Source organism: Canis lupus, chromosome 21, assembly GCF_048164855.1.
Source record: "Canis lupus baileyi chromosome 21, mCanLup2.hap1, whole genome shotgun sequence".
Classification (NCBI taxonomy): Eukaryota; Metazoa; Chordata; class Mammalia; order Carnivora; family Canidae; genus Canis; species Canis lupus.
Genome location: NC_132858.1, coordinates 23,658,504 through 23,677,236, shown reverse-complemented (window position 1 = coordinate 23,677,236; position 18,733 = coordinate 23,658,504). Strand labels below are relative to the sequence as shown.

At 44.6% G+C, this 18,733-nt stretch overlaps 1 protein-coding gene across 9 annotated transcripts in view; it reads left to right on the top strand.

Moving 5' to 3' along the window:
* The window catches only part of SLC1A2 (solute carrier family 1 member 2), a 152,513-nt gene that overhangs the window by 115,873 nt on the left and 17,907 nt on the right, over nucleotides 1-18,733 (top strand). For all 9 annotated transcript variants that reach the window (XM_072791124.1, XM_072791120.1, XM_072791125.1 and 6 more), the window contains 3 exons: nucleotides 1,261-1,494; nucleotides 6,537-6,731; nucleotides 10,659-10,793. In XM_072791124.1, coding sequence (XP_072647225.1) covers nucleotides 1,261-1,494; nucleotides 6,537-6,731; nucleotides 10,659-10,793 — 564 coding nt within the window. The remainder of the gene's footprint in view (nucleotides 1-1,260; nucleotides 1,495-6,536; nucleotides 6,732-10,658; nucleotides 10,794-18,733) is intronic.

The following is an 18,733-nucleotide window of genomic DNA, read 5'->3' as shown; positions in this document are numbered from 1 at the left end:
CTGTGTCTCTCATGAATAAATAAATAAAATCTTTTAAAAAGTCAAATAAGTTCATAATTCTTACTAAGGGATCAACTTTCCCACAAACATTTTTATTTCAGTCAGAAGGTGTCGCAGGCTGAGCAAGTTTCTGCTCCAACACTAGAAGATTGGGCAATAGAAAAAGGATGTTGCCCAACATGGGAAAAATACACTCAAGATGAGAGAGCGTGGTTAGCGTACTTAAGAGTGAGGACAACAGTAAATAGTTTCCAAGTTCCCCATCAAACAATAATAAGATAGACATATAAAATAAGATACTACATAGAATAAATTGGTACATGGTAAACTGTCGGCTTATCTACAAAGAGCAACAATTGCTCATTAAAGGAAAGTGGTCTGGCTGGGTAAGGGAAAAACAACCCTTGGAGTGTCACCAGCCCTGAGATTGTTCTCCTCCTGTTTCCTGGTTTTGTGGTCTTGGACTGGTTATTTGACTTTTTCTGAACCTCAATTTCCTCGTTTGCCAAATAAGAACAATGATACCTTGATTTCAGGGTTGTGGTAAAAATTAGATGAGGCGATATGTGCAGAGCTCTTACTGTAGTGCTTGAGACACGGGGCATGGTGGCCAGCACTCCTGTTACAGTAAGTATGGAAAAAAACACTTTCAGACTTAGAAGTAATAAAACCACATTTCTTTAAATGTAGCCCCCAGCTCAGTTTTCTTGTTTTGGCAGGTGTGTGTGTATATGTGTGTGTGTGTGTGTGTGTGTGTGTGTGTGTCTCATATTTTAATAAACTTTCTATCTTCCAAGGCAAATACAAAGCAAATTTAGAAACACCAGCTTCCAGCTTGGTGAAACTCTTAATGAGCTTTCTGGGAAGCTCACAGTGGATTCCCAGTTTTCAAGTTGGGGGAACAGGGAAACCAAACTAAATTCTCAAAGAATCTATGCCTCTCAAGCTTGGTGCTTACCTGGGAGATGATAAAGCTAGTGTCTGTTACTCCTAAAAATCATCTGGGCAACAGAGCTCACCTTTGGAGTTTCCAGCAGAACAGGGGCCTCCACATCCATTGAACAGATTTCAGATCGTGCTGGTAAGTCTGAAGTAAAATATAGCAACTGTCGAATCTCATGGACTTCCTCCAAGCAAAACTCTTTGTACAGAAAAAGCAAAGGGCTTTCCTCAGGGTGTGGTACAGGTAAAGCCCAGATATAAGCTGTGAATTCCATAAGGATCTCTTCAATGTTTTTTTTTTTCTTTTATGTTTTTCAGGTACTCTCCCCTGGGTATTGCCTGCCTAATTTGTGGAAAGATCATTGCAATCAAGGACTTAGAAGTGGTTGCTAGGCAACTGGGGATGTACATGATCACGGTGATTGTGGGCCTCATCATCCATGGGGGCATCTTTCTCCCCTTGATTTACTTTCTAGTCACCAGGAAAAACCCTTTCTCCTTTTTCGCTGGCATTTTCCAAGCTTGGATCACTGCCCTGGGTACCGCTTCCAGGTAGAGAATACAAGAAATCACCTTTCTTTCTCTCTGCTCATTCCTTTCCCATCCTGCCACTTCCTCTTTGCAAAAGGCTTTCATCACAAAGTTCAATGAGAACATGTTTCACATATTATTAAAATATTCTGAAAAAGGTGGCAAATGCTTTGTATTTCTGGCTCCTAGGAACTTAGAAGCTTTCTGATGAACATTTTTGCTGATATGCAACCATCCTGGAAACATCTCATATTAATTTCCCAAACAGATGCACGCTGTTAATCTGCATGCCTAACTTGCCACATGTTGTATTGGTTTAGTTTTAAATGTTTTCCCAAAAGGATGTAGCAGGATGTTAAGCTATTTAAGAATTTCTCCCACCTGTGATTTGAAAAATGCTATCACAAAATATCACTCCATTGGAGTTATTTCTCAAAAGTAAGTAGAGAAAAAAATGAGCTTTTGTTTGGTAAACATATTAGGTGAGATTTAAAAAAGAAAAAAAAAAGAAAGAAAAAACAAACACACCCAAAGTCAGTCAAGTCTGTGATCTCTGCATGAACCCCTCATGGACCATTCTTCCCCACTGATTTTGAGAAAATCAGGTTGGCGTTGGTTGAACTTGACACTGAGAGTCTGTTCCTTCTTCATTAACTAAGCTCCCGGGCATTTGAAGCCAATGAGGATTCCAGAGATATGCAGAGAAAAAAAGAATATATAATTTTGGATATCTTGGACTGAATTAAGCAAAAACAAACAAAAACAAATACCTAAGAAACACCTGGCTATTTAGAATTTCAAAGACTGAAGAGTTTTATTGTCTTAGCCTGTACTAGTCATTGGTATTTCTGCACAAAGCTAAGACTGAGATCATGAAGCCAGTGGCCGAGAGGCAAGCACACTGTGCAGCCCCTAGCTCAGCATTGTCTCGAGTCACAGGTTGGCACGTCCTTGTTGTCGAGCCTGTGACCATGCATTGCCAGTGAAATGGCCACAGCATGACAGCCGTTCCAAGGCTACTTACTCAGCAGGCAGTCAGGTTTTCCTTAAGTGGCCCGACAGGACGATAATGGTGACCACCTGAGAACCCAAATTTGTATTTCCATTTTGCCAATCAATGAGATTTTGGTACTCGTAGAATATGAGATTTCAGAAGATGCTAAAAAATATCTAACTCCGAGGGTCAAGATTCTGCATTCAGTTTCCCAAGATGAAGGGAAACACCTTGAAGTTGCCTTTTTCCTTCTTGGTTTTATATATTTTATATGGCTATGTATTTCCAAACATAAAGATCCCTTCTCTTTGGAGAAAACGTAAGTCTTTTTTTTTCCCAAAGCAATCATGGTTCATTTTACATTTGTTTTCTGGTTATGAATGTGGTATTTACTCATCGTGAAAAAGTTCAGACAGTAAAGTTTTGAAGAATAAAATGAACATCACCAGTTATTCTATTGCCCAGGGATAATTAATAGTAACCCTTTCAGTGAATCTTAACAGTTACGTATTGTTTCCAGTTTTTACTACGTGTAGATGTTGTAAACTGCTATTTTTCACTGGTCGACATATCATAAAAGTTCTATCAATATAGATCTTCCTACTGTCCTTAAATGGCATAATACTACACTCTGGGTGCTGCAGTACAACCCCACCTCCACTCTGTGGTGTACAGTTAAGACGTGTCTATTAAGCAGGGCGGGACCAGCATCCTTTTCTTTTTTTTAAATACATTTTTTTAAAGATTTTATTTATTTATTCATGAGAGACACAGAGAGAGGGGCACAGACATAGGCAGAGAGAGAAGCAGGCTCCATGCAGGGAGCCTGATATGGGACTGGATCCCGGGTCTCAAGGATCACGCCCTGGGGGTGCTAAACCACTGAGCCACCCTGGCTGCCCAGCATCCTTCTAAATACATCTTGGCAAGCTTGTCTGATGATCCCCTCAGGCTAAATTTACAGAAGTGGAATTTCTGAATCCAATGGTAAACATACCAACTGTTTTAAAAACATGCTACCAGATTGCTGCTTAGAAAATTCGTTAGTGTATGTCCTCACTAACTGGGTGTGAGAGTGTGCCTTTTCCCACCTACTCACCAGCCCTGGATATTATCAGTCACTTTAATACTTTCCAATCTTACTGGTGAAAAATGATCTCATTGATTTTGCATTTCTTTGATCACTAGTGAGGGGAAACATCTCTTGGTATTTTTATTGATCATCCTCCCCCGGCTCCCCCACCCTGCAAATTGTTAGTGATGGTCCTTTCCTGTTGGGGAATTCATCCATTCTTGATTGGCCTTTAGCTGTCTTCATGTATAAAAATATTAACTCATGTGTCACATGTTGCAAATGATGTTCCTCTCCACCTAACACTTGTCTTGAAAAATTTGTCTGCCTGACATATGATGTTCCTTTCCACCTGACACTTGTCTAAAAACTTTGCTATGCTTTGCACCCTGAGTTTTAATTTCTGTATTATTGAAGTTGTCAGTGATTTCATTTAGTATTTAGAATTTTGATTTTTTTCCCCCCTCAGGAACCGCACCACCAAAACCTATAAAATATTACTTTATATTTTCTTCCAATATCTTTGTGGTTTTGATCTTTAAGTCTTTCAAAAATATCATTATCTCTCCTTTGAATGACTGGACAGTTATGCCAGCATGTTTATAAGACAAGGGAAATCCTAAAGGCATATGAATGGCCCAAGTTCATATTTAAATCAGACAAATGCTTGGGTTGTTTGGCCAAGGCCACAGAACTAGACCCATTTCTCCTGATTACCCTGTATTTCAAGTGACTTTAGTCTTTGGTTAAAATGTGGCTTTTGCCTGGATGTGGAATTTCTTTAAAAAAAAAAAAAACACGTAAAAAAAAATGTGGCATGAGTCATACACTAAGAACTAGCTCTGCCATTATGACCAGAGGGAAAAAACACAAAGCCCCAGTACAGCCAGCTAAATATACTTTCTACCTCCTTAGACCTTGGACTAAAGGGGAAGTGGGAGGGGTTGACTCTCTTTTCTCAACAGGCTGGTGTCAGGGAGGATTGATGGAGGGTGTGGACTGGGACTCACCTCTCTGCATCCTGCAGACATCAGTTGAAACTCCTCTGGAAAAAAAAGGGGGTGGCTATCAAGTATCTACTAGTTATTATTAGCAATTTTTAAAACTGTCATATGGTCCCTGAGGCAGGAGCAAAAAAACAATGTCAGAATGTTGGAACCGGAGGAAAGAGTTAAAATTCTCAAGTACCAGTCTGGATTGATTGGGTATATATGGATTTTTAAGACACAAAGCCTGTCCAGTAAAGAAAGTGAGAATATTTTCATGACTTACCAACTATTTTCTCCAATCTATTTGTCTGAAGTCCTCTTGATGACGTTTTGGGAAAATGGATACAATAATAAAAATTAACATATTCCAGTCCTCCTAGAAGTCCTCCCCTTAGATTCATACATTTAGAATCCCAGCCACCAACTACAGCTGTCATTTCAGACTAGTCATGGTGTCCTGGCAACCCTTCAAAGGGGTCCTAAGAAAGGGTGGGGTGGGGTGAGGTCTCATTAAAACAGCTGGGACAGCCAACAGGTATAATGACCCCAACTTTTCTCCCTGGGTTTATAAGGTTTTAGTAAGGAGAGGTCTCCAAACATTCATTTCCTCTTCTTATGTGAGACCATGGAGAAGGCATGAGACCCCTGAGCTGAAATCACAAAGAATGTTCCCATAAGAGGACTCTGGCTTCCATATGGTAGTTACTGGGAGCCCGTGGGCCAGTGGTTTAATAAGATGCAGACTTAGCTGACCCTCATTTTAGAGCTTCTGGTTTCTGTTTCTGAGTAGGCCCTGGAATCTGCATTCTATTTAGCTTCTCTGAAGCTGATGGCTCTCTCCCACTCTCTGGGAAACTGAGGCCTCTGGCAGGTGTCTGTGTTAAGCTTGGCAGGAGCCCTAATTCTGACCAGTAGAAGGAGGGAACTTGACTAAGACTGTCAGTGCATGGTTGGAAAAGGTATGTCTGCATCTCATTCACTTTGCTAAGGTTTGAATAGATTAAAAAAAAAAGCCCCCCAAAACAAAACAAAAAAACAAAACAAAACAAAACAACCAAACCCCAAAGAGAATGGACCACAAAGCATTCACATGGCAGTTTGGGTGTTCTGCATTTCTTCCCATATTACTTAAATTTTGAAGCAAATCCACCTACTTTCCCATGTGCCTCTCTCCACATGGAAATAATATTTTGGCTGTCAGTAACCCTTATCCTTACAGATCTCTTAATTTAGAAGACACTTGAACATGTCAGGGGTTCTGGCCCTTGAGGCTGGGTCATGGGGTCATGAATTCCTCTCCCAGGCCTGGGATGAGCGGTGGTGGAGTCACTCCATCTTTACTGGGTCTTTGCTTAGCTACAGAGCACATGCTTTTTGCCCTATGCCATTGCAAGACTGTACAGTTGGCCAATGACCATGTATCAGGGACTAGACTGTCTCTGAGGGTCCCTAGTGAATTGCTAGAAGCTCAGGTTCAGGCTAAATGGTGTTTAACATGTTTGTCCAGCGTTCTCAAAATTAGTTCAGGGCAATCCATCCCAGAGGCTGGATGCAGCCCATGTAGTCATCTTGTTGGAAAGTGTTCCTAGCATGAAATTATGGGTCATTCAAAAATTCCTCATTCCATTTCACTGTTGACAGCTTATTGTTTTCTGACACATTTCTTCTTTTTTTGCAGCTCAATTAATGTGGTCAATCAGATGGTCTTTAATATTTAATCCAAGAGGGAAACACTGATCAAAGGAAAAAGAATTTGAAGCTCTAAGTTGATCTCAAAAACCAGGACCAACAAAAAGAGCTTGCAGCCTATGAGCATCTTAATAAGATTGAATTTGAAACTCTAAACAGCTGGTCTTTAATTTGGCTCCGGACACTGCTTTCTGCAGGTCACGCTGCTTGATTGGAACAAAAGAACAAACATTTTGTGGTGGCATTCCAGATTGTGTTTTGTCCTGCTTCTCTAAAGTGGACATGAACTCGTCTCTTCCTTTCTCTCTTTGTTCCTTAGTGCCGGAACTTTGCCTGTCACTTTCCGTTGCCTGGAAGAAAATCTGGGGATTGATAAGCGCGTGACCAGATTTGTCCTCCCAGTGGGAGCAACCATCAACATGGACGGCACAGCCCTTTATGAAGCAGTGGCCGCCATCTTTATTGCCCAAATGAACGGTGTTATCCTGGACGGAGGCCAGATTGTGACTGTGAGGTGAGTGGAGTGTGGGTGGGGGGAGCATTGAAATGACTTTTTGCCCTGCCCCCTTTCATACTAACTCCATTTGACGGGGCCATTTGAATTTCAGTTTCCCTCGTGGAAGAATGATGAAGGAAATAACACAGAAGAGGAGCTATTGGCAGTCTCAAAGGGAAAATATTATGACAGGAAAGAAGCAGGCTCATACTTAGGCCTGTTTGTAGCGCACATGTGAAATTGCTTTGGAAATCTGTTATTATTTGATTTTTTTCTTAAACAATCCTGTGATGTTGCAAGGCAGTTATGTCTATGCCCATTTAATAGATGAGAAAGCACAGGCTTCAAGGGCAGGGTAGTTTGTCCAAGGCTACATCATTAATAATGAGCCAGGAGGGCTGTAACTGGGGACCATGTCGGCTGACTCTGGATCCACTTTTCCTTTCATTAAAATATGTTCCCTTCAGCATTTTCAGAGGATAATGGCAGAAATGATGAAATGCTGGGAGAGATTTCTCAATACAACATAAACCATTTTATTACAAATAAACCATGAGTATAGATCCACATGTCTTACTAAATCTATTTTTACCATATGTATTTGTTCTTTAAGAAATTCAGGAAGAACACTTTCCTAAGAGGTCATTAAAAACACATTACTTCTCTGTAAACTTAAAGATCACACCTACTTGCATATATTAATTTATCTAAGCCTTACAACCACCCTATGAGGTATGTACTTGTCTTAGCTCAGGCTGCTGTAACAGAATATCATAGACTGGGGTGGGGTGGCGGGGAGGCTCGAACAACAGACAATGATTTCTCATGGTTCTGGAGGCTGGGAAGACCAAGACAAAGGTAACTGGCAAATTCAGTTCCTGGTGACTGTCCTCTTCCTGGCTAGCATATGACTGCCCTTCTTGCTATTTGCTCACCTGGCCTTTTCTTGGCATGTGGAGAGAGAGAGAGAGAGAGAGAGAGAGAGAGATTCCAAGCTCTTGTATGTCTCCTCTGATAAGAGTGCTAATCCCTCATGACCCCCCCCCCCCAGAAAGGCCCTGTCTCCAAACACCATCACATTGGAGATTGGGACTTCAACAAATGGATTTGATGCAGGGGACACAGCTCAGTCCATAACAGTACTTTGGGAGGGTGGGGAGGAGCTCAGTTTCCTCGTTGGTATATTGGGGACAATAATTATACATTCTAGGGGGTTGAGAGCATTGTACCTGGGACATAGTCACCTGTCAATAAATGCTAGCTACTAACATTATTGCCATTACTGATGGTCAGTGAAATACAATACTTCTAGAATGTGAAAGAAAACGTGACAGTGATGTATTGAGTGCCATGAAGTTACTCGGGGGGAAATGTGCTTCAGATCTGGGTACCACGCCTTCTAAATCGCATCACATCATCACAGGATGCATGAGAGACTGCCAATCTCTCTTGCTTTAAAACACAGAGACAAAAAAAGAAAAGAAAACAGAACCTTTCCAAAACAAGTATCACCAGGTCCATATGGAGTCACTGGTGAATTCTACCAAAAGTTAAAACAAAACAAAACAAAAAACCTCAGAGACGAACAAAAGATGAAGACCCTCCTTTTGAAGCCAAACAAGATGATTTCTGGTCACTGAATTCTTGACCCTGAGGCCAACAACATTTCCCATTCAGTTCACATCGTTAGATGAAAACTTAAGAGATGGAGGGTGGACTGGTGACCAATGATCGGAATTACTTAATTCAATTGTCAATGTTGGAGGGATTGGGTTCGGAGTGGGGGGTCGGGGAGCAGCATCAGGGGCTGGCACGGCATCGCAGTCAAGCAGATGAGTGTTCCAATCCCAGCACACTATGGTCAAGCTGTTTGACCCAAAGTTTCTCCATCTGCCCAATTTGTGGTTTCCCCTGTGGAAAGCAGATCCTACCATATGTACCTTGCAGGGTTACTGTGAGGCTCTGCTGTGACCATGTGTGTGTAATACTCTGTACTGCATCCAAGAACCAGCCCTAGAGAAGTGAGCCAGGGAGTGGAAGGACAGGAAAAGTGGAAAGGGATAGAGAGGTGGGGATCACTGTCCCTAAGAAGCCATTACAGGATATAGAATGCCCCGGACACTCCGCCCATGGTAGGGTGAGGGGATTAATTGGGATGGACGAGCAATGGGGGGACCACCATTGGGCCCCCCAATATACAGGAAGAATTCTCTGTATAGGGTTTTGTCTCAGCCCAGGGGGGACCAGACCATGTGGTCACAGTGCAAAGGGATGTGTAAGAATGACTCATAACAGAAGCAACTGGTGTTGTAAATAAAACGGCTGAGGCCGTGACCGTTGGAACTTGGGAAGTCCCCCTTTCCTGGTGTTCTATCCATGTCAGGGAAATGGCTGAGAATTCCCACCTTCTAACTCTTGGGGCTTTAGGGAAGTTTTTGTTGCAAAGCAGCCTCACCCTGCCCAGATTTCCTGATAAGAATAACAATTCACATTTATTTGGGGGGTTGCAATGTGCCCGGCTTTGTATTATTAGCTTTTTATTTATTAGCTCTTGATGATCCTTTCTTGAAGATAAGGACATCATGGCACAAAGAAGTTAAGTAAGTTGCTCAGAGTCATGTGGTTAATAAGTGACAGAGCTGGGATTTGAATCCAGCTTGTTCCATTCCGTAATCTTCATTGATACCCACTATATACTATTACCTCCTATGACCCAGAAGGATCCAAGGAAAATGGAGTTCTTTAAGCTTTGACAGCAGCTCCACATTGAGGGGGCAGGGGAATAGCACAGATGGGGAAGTGTCTGTATGGTGACAGGCCTCAATCTGGAGGGATGGCAGTGTGGAAAGACCAGTGCAAACCACAAAACCTCCTAGAGCCTTCCTTTCCTCATATGTAAGACTAAGCAAATTCAGGTCCTTCCCAGCTGTAAGACCCAGGTTTCTGTGCTTGGTCACAGCGATGGTCTGGGCTCAGTTAAACCAGTCTGGGAGCCCAACTCTTAGTTTGGAGCTGGAGGACCTACTCTAGAAACTCCAGAATTGTCTACCTGCAAGTAAAGAACCCCCTTTTTTCTTCACAGCACTCACAAAAGCAAGTTGGGAATCTATATTTTCAGAAGCATCTTTCCCTTTAGAAATGACTTTTTATAAATGGCATCAAAAAAGAGGAGAAAAAGTGACTGTCCTTTCTTTGCTGGACCACAGAGACCCCCCGGTGTCTAGACAGGTCATTTGAACCCTAGATGAAGCCCTCTTCTAGAGACAACTTCAAAATGGTGCTGGGTGTGCCCTTGGCTTTGCAAATGATGAAGGGCTTCAGAAAGAAAGTCTCCTGTTATTTCATTATCTTTCCTTGGCGCCTTCTTTCTGAATAATGTATTTTCCAGTCCATGGTGAAATGTCCAGGCGTCTGAAACTTAATGTCATTTGGAATCTGTTGATTTGTTCCCCCGATGTCCACTCAATCGGGTCTGGTTATTTGCTCTTCTGAGTTCTCATGTTAACATTGGCAGTGGCCTCCTCAGACTCTTGCCACGGAGTCCAGATGTCTCTGGGGCTCACAGAGACATACAGGCGTAAGCAGAAATGAATGCAGCAGTATTCCCAGGGGAGGATTAGGGTGATTTGTTTTCCTTCTTTATTATTTCCTTGCCTGCTTGAGAGCCACGCTTACCTTAGTGGAGCCCTGTGATATATTAGGCTAATTGGCTATCCTGCTGAGGATAAGGCTCCAATCCATGAATTTACAAACTTCCATCACCCCCGAGTAGAATCCAGAGAGACCCTAATTCCTGGGTCTCGGCACTCTAGAGTTCTCTATTCTTTGAGAAACAAAAGAAATTTTATGACTGCCGGGAAAATTGGAGCTTAAAGTTGCCTGCCAGGGATGGTTTTGCCAAGTCCTCTTTCTTTTCCCATGACCTGGTCTTCTCTGTTCTCTCAGCCTCACGGCCACGCTGGCGAGCGTCGGTGCGGCCAGTATCCCCAGCGCAGGCCTCGTCACCATGCTCCTCATCCTGACGGCTGTGGGCCTGCCAACGGAGGACATCAGCCTGCTGGTGGCTGTGGACTGGCTGCTGTAAGTGCTTGCAGACAGGGCTCTGCTGGGGATGTGAGTACTGCCTCCCAGGGGCCCACGAGATGCAAGGTTGCAGCCAAGGTCTTAGCAAATCCCCATGACAGCTTCTTCCCTGCCTCCCTCCCTTCTTCCTGCTAACATTTACTGAGCGCCTAATTGGGAATCGAAGACGAGAAAGGAATCCTGGGTTCTCACAGTCTAGTGGAGGCATCAGATAAATTACAGCACAAAGTTAGAAGCCTGGCAATAAGGAACGTGCTACTGATGCACCAGAGGAGATATCTCCGTACATTATGCTAATGAACGAAGCACAGTGGAGTGTGCGCTGTATGATCCCGTTTATATGGGATCTAGGAAAGGCAATTTAATCTTAGCAACAGGAAGAGATCAGTGGTTGCCTGGGCCTGAACGGGGTGAAGAGACTAATTGGGAAGGGGCACAAGGAAATCCTTCGGGGTGGTGGAAGTCATTACATAGGCACAGGTATGCACGGGTGTCTACATTTGTCAAAATGTACATGGGTACATTGTTTTGTATATAAATTATACTTCGGTAAAGTAGATTAAGAAATTGCACACACAGGGGCAACTGGGTGGTGCAGACGGTTGAGCATCTGATTCTAGATGTCAGCCCAGGTCATGATTTCAGGGTCCTGAGACTGAGCCCCGAGTCAGTCTCCATGCTCAGCGAGGAGGCTGCTTGAGAGTCCCTCCTTCTCCCTCTGCTCCTCCCCCTGCTCACACACATGTTCACTCTCTCTCCAAAATAAATGAATAAATCTTTTAAAAACTAGCACACACATAGGGGATGTGCTAGACATCCAGTCTAGGATGGAAGGGCAGAATGGAGGAATCAGGGAATAATGAACATGGCTACTGAGTTTGCGCGGGCACCATGTGTCAGCCACTCCACCAAGCATTTTGCATCTTCCACTCTCTAACAACCCTGAAGGTTTGACATTAGCACTCTCAGTGTATAAATGAGGAAGCTAAGGTGTAGGGAGGTGAAATGACTTGAGAGTGAACTGAGATTTGACTCCAGTTTGGCTTGACTTGGGAGACCACTACATTCTCCATCATTGGCCATCTTCAAGCTTCTAAAGGCAGTGATAGTTGAGCCCAATCATAACTGGTAGGTAGATACAGGTGGAGGGGAAATCGGGGCATTACAATCAAGGCCAAGGCCCACCTGTGCAAAGGCACTGAGGCAGCAAACAGTGTGGGGACCCATGAGTGGTTTAGCAATATCGGAGCACAGGGTAGGAGGCAGGGACTGGTGAAAGGTGGGGCAAAATGGATAGTCTGCACGGCCATGCAGAGAAGTTTGAGCTTGACTGTGTACACATAGCCCGACTACCTTTCCTAGTATGTTTACTAGTGAAGGGCATTTTTCTAAAGTAGGACACTCACTGCCCATTCACAGATGTGGGCAGGCCTAGCCAGATGGCCCCCAGGAGGCAGATGGGAATTGATCCTTGCTACGGGCTCACTCGGCCTCTGAGGTTCTGTGGGGCATACACTGATGCTTCCTGTCCAGTCTTGGAGCTAAGCGACAGGGTCTGGGGATGCTGTTGGGTTCAATGTCGGGGGCACAGAGGTCCAAGGCCAAAGTGCCCACACATTTTTTTTTACTTTATTATTATTTTTTAATAAATTTATTTTTTATTTGTGTTCAATTTGTCAACATACAGAATAACACCCAGTGCTCATCCCGTCAAGTGCCCACCTCAGTGCCTGCCACCCAGTCACCCCCACCCCCCGCCCACCTCCCCTTCCACCACCCCTAGTTCGTTTCCCAGAGTTAGGAGTCTTCCATGTTCTGTCTCCCTTTCTGATATTTCCCACTTATTTTTTCTCTTTCCCCCTTTATTCCTTTTCACTATTTTTTATATTCCCCAAGTGAATGAGACCATATAATTTTTGTCCTTCTCCGATTGACTTATTTCACTCAGCATAATACCCTCCAGTTCCATCCACGTCGAAGCAAATGGTGGGTATTTGTCATTTCTAATGGCTGAGTAATATTCCACTGTATACATAGACAACAGCTTCTTTATCCATTCATCTTTCGATGGACACTGAGGCTCCTTCCACAGTTTGGCTATTGTGGACATTGCTGCTAGAAACATCGGTGTGCTCTACATGGTGGTGGCAATTTTTCTGGTGTCTGTTGGCATAGATTTTAAGAGCAGGAAGCAACTTGAATTGCACTTGAGTTTCCTGCATCTAAAACAACAGTTCCAAATAATAAAATAAAATAAAATAAAATAAAATAAAATAAAATAAAATAAAATAAATAAATAAAATAAAATAACATAACAGTTCCTTCCCCGTACATCTGCCCTTCCAGAGAGAGAAACCTACATTTGCTGAGGGGAAGGACATCTGGCAAGCTAGAAGGAAGACTGACCTCTCCATAGAGCTTGGCTGCTGTTAGGGTTTAGGTTAGAATGGAGAGGTGGCTCCCCAGACATAATCTGCACCTCAGGAGGGCTGCAAGGGAAGTCGTGGATCTTCCTGATGGGCTCACTCCTCACCAGAGAAATGGTCCAAAAATACCTTTAGTGGGAAGGTGAAGAGTAAGTGATATGGCCCCTTATCTGTGTCTGCTGGTCTCTGTCAGGGGTTGGGGCTGGGTCCTCTGCGCTAGCTTGGTTGTTCTGGGTGCCTGGGCTGGGATTTCAGGGCAGCCTTCCTGTTCAGACCAGGCCATCGTGGTGGCTGAGATTCGGTTGTGCTTTGTGGGTGGAAATATTGGGAGGGAATGGGATGAAGGAGACAAAGGGGTGGGATAGGCATTGGTGGGAGGAGGACGAAAGGGAAATGAAGGCATTGGCGATAGTTTAAGGTCAGTAGGAGCTCAATAAATGTGTGCTACATTTAACCACAGACTTGCTCTGTGATAACCAGGCTTTTCCACACAGGAAGAGAGACAGAGGAAGCTATTGAACTTAAATCTGCTTCCCCTGTGACTTTTGCTTCCTGAGTCCTCTGCCTCTTGGCTCCTTGAACCCCCCGAAATGGTGTACCATGGCCTGCTGTGATTATATTACCTAGTCTCTTCTTGGGCTTGTTTCTGAGGCCTGAAATCCACCATTAGAGATTTATTTATTTTTTATAAATTATTATTATAGAGTGCCTCCCCTCATGATCATGCAAATACCTTTCTTTGAGTGAAAAAAAAAAAAGCACTACTGTCATCTGGAAATGAAGGGAGCTGATACTTGGTGGATATTACCATGTTCTTAAAATCTGTTAACAATTAATCCCTAGAGAGCTCTTAAGGTGTGTTTCACAGATGAGGAAAATGAAAATTAAAAGGGTTAAGTGTCTTGCCTGGGGCCCAAGAAAGCTTGAGTGGTCAGATCTGGGCCCTTTAGCTCACCTGACAGGCTTCTAACTGAAGACCAAGGAGATCGAGCCGTAGGCAAAAGCGAAGAGGCCCACAATCAGGAAGGTTTTAGGGAAGGCAGACCTATTATGGTCACTCCTGGTTCTGCAGACTAACCAGGGAATTTTGTGTTTGACCTGTTTTTTCTCCTCCTCCCAAGATTAAAACAAAACCACAGAAAAAGCCTAAGTGGAGACAAATGGGGTATAATCAAGGTCTCGGCTACTCTGAGAATTCAAGCCCTCCAGCCCCAGTGGGTCAGCCATTGTGGGTCCTGGTCTTCTTGGCAGTCACTTGCTTCCAAGCCTGTTGGATGAGAGTCATTTCATGAGACATCCAAGACCCTGCCCACTTCTGACCTAAATGCTAGCGAATGGAATAGGAGGGCCGGTCCTCCCATCACCCAACACCAGCGCTCACATGTTCATACTTGCGCGGAGAGCAGGGTGTCCTAACTCCAGGCAGAGATGTGCCAGCAGAAGGCAGTTGGCTGAACCCAAAAATGATGATACATGTGGGTTAACTATATTGATGAAACTGTATATGAGAAAACTCAGTCCCAGGCTGGCTCTGGAAAGGGAGGAACAAATGAAGGGCTGTCCTCTGGTTCCGGGGTCCGATCTCAGGTGCAGGGGGCCCGTGTGACCAGAGAAGGGAAAGCACACAGGCAGGAGCCCTGGATCTGAGCTCTGTACTTACTCTTTGTAGAACTTTGAGGAAGTTGCTCTCTGGACTTGTCATGGGGACAATGGGAATAATAACTCGTCAGCTTCAAAGCAGAGTCCAGACCCAATGCCCTTGGGTGCTCTTATGGTTTTAAGACTAGACTAGGGTTCTGCTGGTGATGGATGTTTGTACACAAATAAGCCTGGATGTTCCTTTTAAGAAGAGAAGAAAAAGCAGGGGTAGAGGATCCTGGGAAAATGTGCGCAGGGTCTGTAGCTAGGTCAGATCTGCTTTGAATTAGTAATGGTGGCACATTCTTTCTCACCAGCAAGTGGAGCTCTGGAAACATGCTCTCGGTCATGGGCTCCGTGGCTGTTGGGTGCCCATTACGGCGTGAATGGGGTGGGGGGAAGAGTTGACATAGCGGTGCAGGGGGAGGTGGGCCATTCCCTAGTAAAATAGTCAGTAGGGGGAAAGCAGAGAAAAAAGAAAGATGAGGGGATTTTTTTTTTTCTCTCCAGGCAAAGTTTGTAAGCTCCCATAACTCTAGCAATTTTTCAATTTAAAATCAAAGCCTGCAGTGACATTTAATGTGCCACAGTGTTTGCCAACTGCTGGAGGCTGGCCAGCCTCATTACTGCCCGCCAAGCCTTGGATGCTTTTCAATGGGCAGGCTTGGCTGCTCTGTAAATGTCATGGTGAAAACCAAGATCCTGGGCCCCAAAAACTGCCGGAGTCCTCAAACACCGGATAGGCAGGGCTGGTAAAACCAGAACCTTCCCCAGGGTCCAAGAAGCCCTTTGTGTCAGGAATCCTCGGCAGATATTTATTAGAGACCTCGCTGACAACCCTTCGCTCTCAGAAGAAAACAGGATGGAGTGAAAACTGGGAGCTAGTACCAGGAAGAGGTAATAAATAACTGGGTCTGGTCACAGGTGGCAAGAGGAAAACCAAAATAAGGTGAAACTCAAGTGGATCTGTGACCCGTTTATCACATAAGACTGCTGGTGAGATCATTTCTGGGGACACATTTATTAGCTGAGGGATAGAGCTGAACTGGGCCTTACTAGGAAGACCTTAGGGGCCTCTATCCTGTGGGGGAGTTCAGAAGCTCCCTGTTAGCATCCCTCCCTGGGAGGAGCACAGCAGTGATTCTCAAGCTTGAGCATCTCCTGGAGATTCAGGAGGTCTGGGGTGGGGACCAAGAATTGCCATTGCCAACAAGTTCCCAGGTGATGCTATGATGCAGGCCAGGGACCTCACTTGCAGGAAACATGGATTCTCTAGGGAGGGGAGAATAGGAGGCCCTGTTTGCGGCTATATATGCACCTCGATTCTTCTTCGAGCAGGGCTTGAACTCACAGCACTGAGATCAAGACCTGAGCTGAAATCAAGGGCCAGACGTTTAACCGACTGAGCCACCCAGGTGCCCTTCGATGTTTTTCTGAACACCAATTGACAGATCACGCATCCAATCAATAAAAATGATGAAAAGGACTCAGGACAGTGTTCTCAGCACTTTACGTGGACCTGTTTGAAAGTTGCCCCCAATTATGAGGCAGCTAGTTATATAATCCCCATTTAACAGTTGAGGAAACTGAGGCTCACTGAAAAGTAACTTGGCCCGATTTAGCAGATATTGAATGGCTGAACTGGAATTCAAACCCAGACAATCTGGCTGTCCCCTGGGAGTCCAGGCCCACCATTCTGGGTTCTCATTCTCTTACAAAAAAAAGGCACACAACAGCCTGGGTGGCTCAGTGGTTTAGCACCACCTTTGGCCCAGGGTGTGATCCTGGAGTCCCAGGATCGAGTCCCACATCAGGCTCCCTGCATGAGACCTGCTCCTCCCTCTGCCTGTGTCTCTGCCTCTCTCTTTGTGTCTCTCATGAATAAATAAATAAAATATTTTAAAAATAAATAAATAAATAAATAAAAATAAGGCACACAAATACACACACACATAACTGATTGAAGCCCCACTCCATGTCTGGCAGTCTTAAGAGGCAACCAATTCCTACATCCATCGTATCTCTAAGATGCCGGGGGTTTATGTTTAAGTCTTTTGCTTTGATTTCTCAGTCTCATAGAATTCTTTCTACATCTTGCCTGACCTCCAGTCCATGTCAACCTCACATGGGATGTGGCCCTTTCTCCCAAAGTCCTCCCCTCTGCTGCCAAAGTGTTCCTGACTCAAGGCAGTGAAATTAGAGATCGGGGTGGGGTGGGGGTGGGGCTACTGTTCTGCACAGCAAAATCATTTTTTAATGTGTCACAAAAGAAATCTGGTAAAGGGGAGAGGCAAAGCTCAGGAGACTGATAAGATGGAAAAGAGAGAGACACCCGGGTGGCTCAGTGGTTGAGCATCTGCCTTTGGCTCCGGTCATGATCCCAGGGCTCTGGGATGGAGTCCCATATTGGGCTCCTCCTTGCAAGGAGCCTGCTTCTTCCTCTGCCTGTGTCTCTGCTTCTCTCTTTGTGTCTGTCATGAATAAATAAATAAAATATTTTTTTTTAAAGATGAAAAAGAGAAAATGTCCCTTTATCTACAATTGAATCTTGAGTTTTGTTTCACTGAAGTAACCACTGTTAATAATTTCAAGTAGCATGGAAACACAAATTTAATATGAAGCACTCGCTTTCTTTAAAAAAATCCTGGGATCCCTGGGTGGCGCAGTGGTTTGGCGCCTGCCTTTGGCCCAGGGCACGATCCTGGAGACCCGGGATCGAGTCCCACGTCGGGCTCCCAGTGCATGGAGCCTGCTTCTCCCTCTGCCTATGTCTCTGCCTCTCTCTGTGTGTGTGTGTGACTATCATAAATAAATAAAAATTAAAAAAAAAATCCTTTAGTGCCCACCACCCCGTTCCTAGGCCCCGCTCCCTGCCCTTTTTTCCCTTTGGTCTCTGTCTCTCTTGCCTTGCTGGGCCTTCTTACCTCCATCTCTGCGTTTGCCCGCAGCAATCGGGACACCTCTCTTGTTTGTGTATAGGCAAAGTAACTTGGGCTCTCTGTCTCTCCCTCCTCCTCCAACTACACCTTGCCCTGGCCCTAAGTTTTCACCACCAAGACACCCAGACAGGCATTTGCTGAACAAAAGACAGTTCATTCTCTTTCTAGAGTTTATCTTCTCTTTAACAATCCATCCCAGCCCCTCCTCCCTCACATACTTTCCCACCCACCTCCCTCCACCCTGACCATGTCATGACCACATGGTATCAGCACTCAAAGAGCTTATAGTCTAGTAATGGGCACAGATGAGGTGTAAAAAAAAAAAAAAAAAAAGTCCCAACCAAGTGTCCTAAGTGCAAAAAGAGGAAAGCACAAGACTTAAAGAAACAAGAGGCAGTAGTCTACTCCCCTTTTCGCTTAGACTCATGATGATGAGGAGAAGGAGAAGGAGGAGGATGAAGAGCCAACAGGGTTTGTGTCAGGCCCTCTGTCAGGCCTTTTATATGCCGAGTTTGGCAGAGAACCTCTTGAAGACCAGCACTCAGGACACATGAGCAGTTACTATCTCCTCAACATGCTTGGAAGGAGGGATTACTCTCCATAGTTTACAAATGAGGACGCTGAGCAGGGAAGGCTAAGTAACTTGCCCTGCTAGAGCCAACACTGCAATCCAGGCTCCCATCCAAAGTTTACACTCTTCACCAACGCTTTGGTGGGCCCTCTTTCCCTTCTTGACCCCATGTGGCTTTAGCCCTTGGATGCTTAGGATGGTGCCAGCCTTCTTAGGCCTGGGGCCTCAGGGGACCCCTCTGCCACACCGTGCACCCTGCACTCCGAGAGGCAGACGTGATGGGTTTGTTTCTATAAATGCTAAGTCGAATCACATGATATTGCCAACATTTCGCCTATGGGAGCTTACAGAAATGGCAATTTC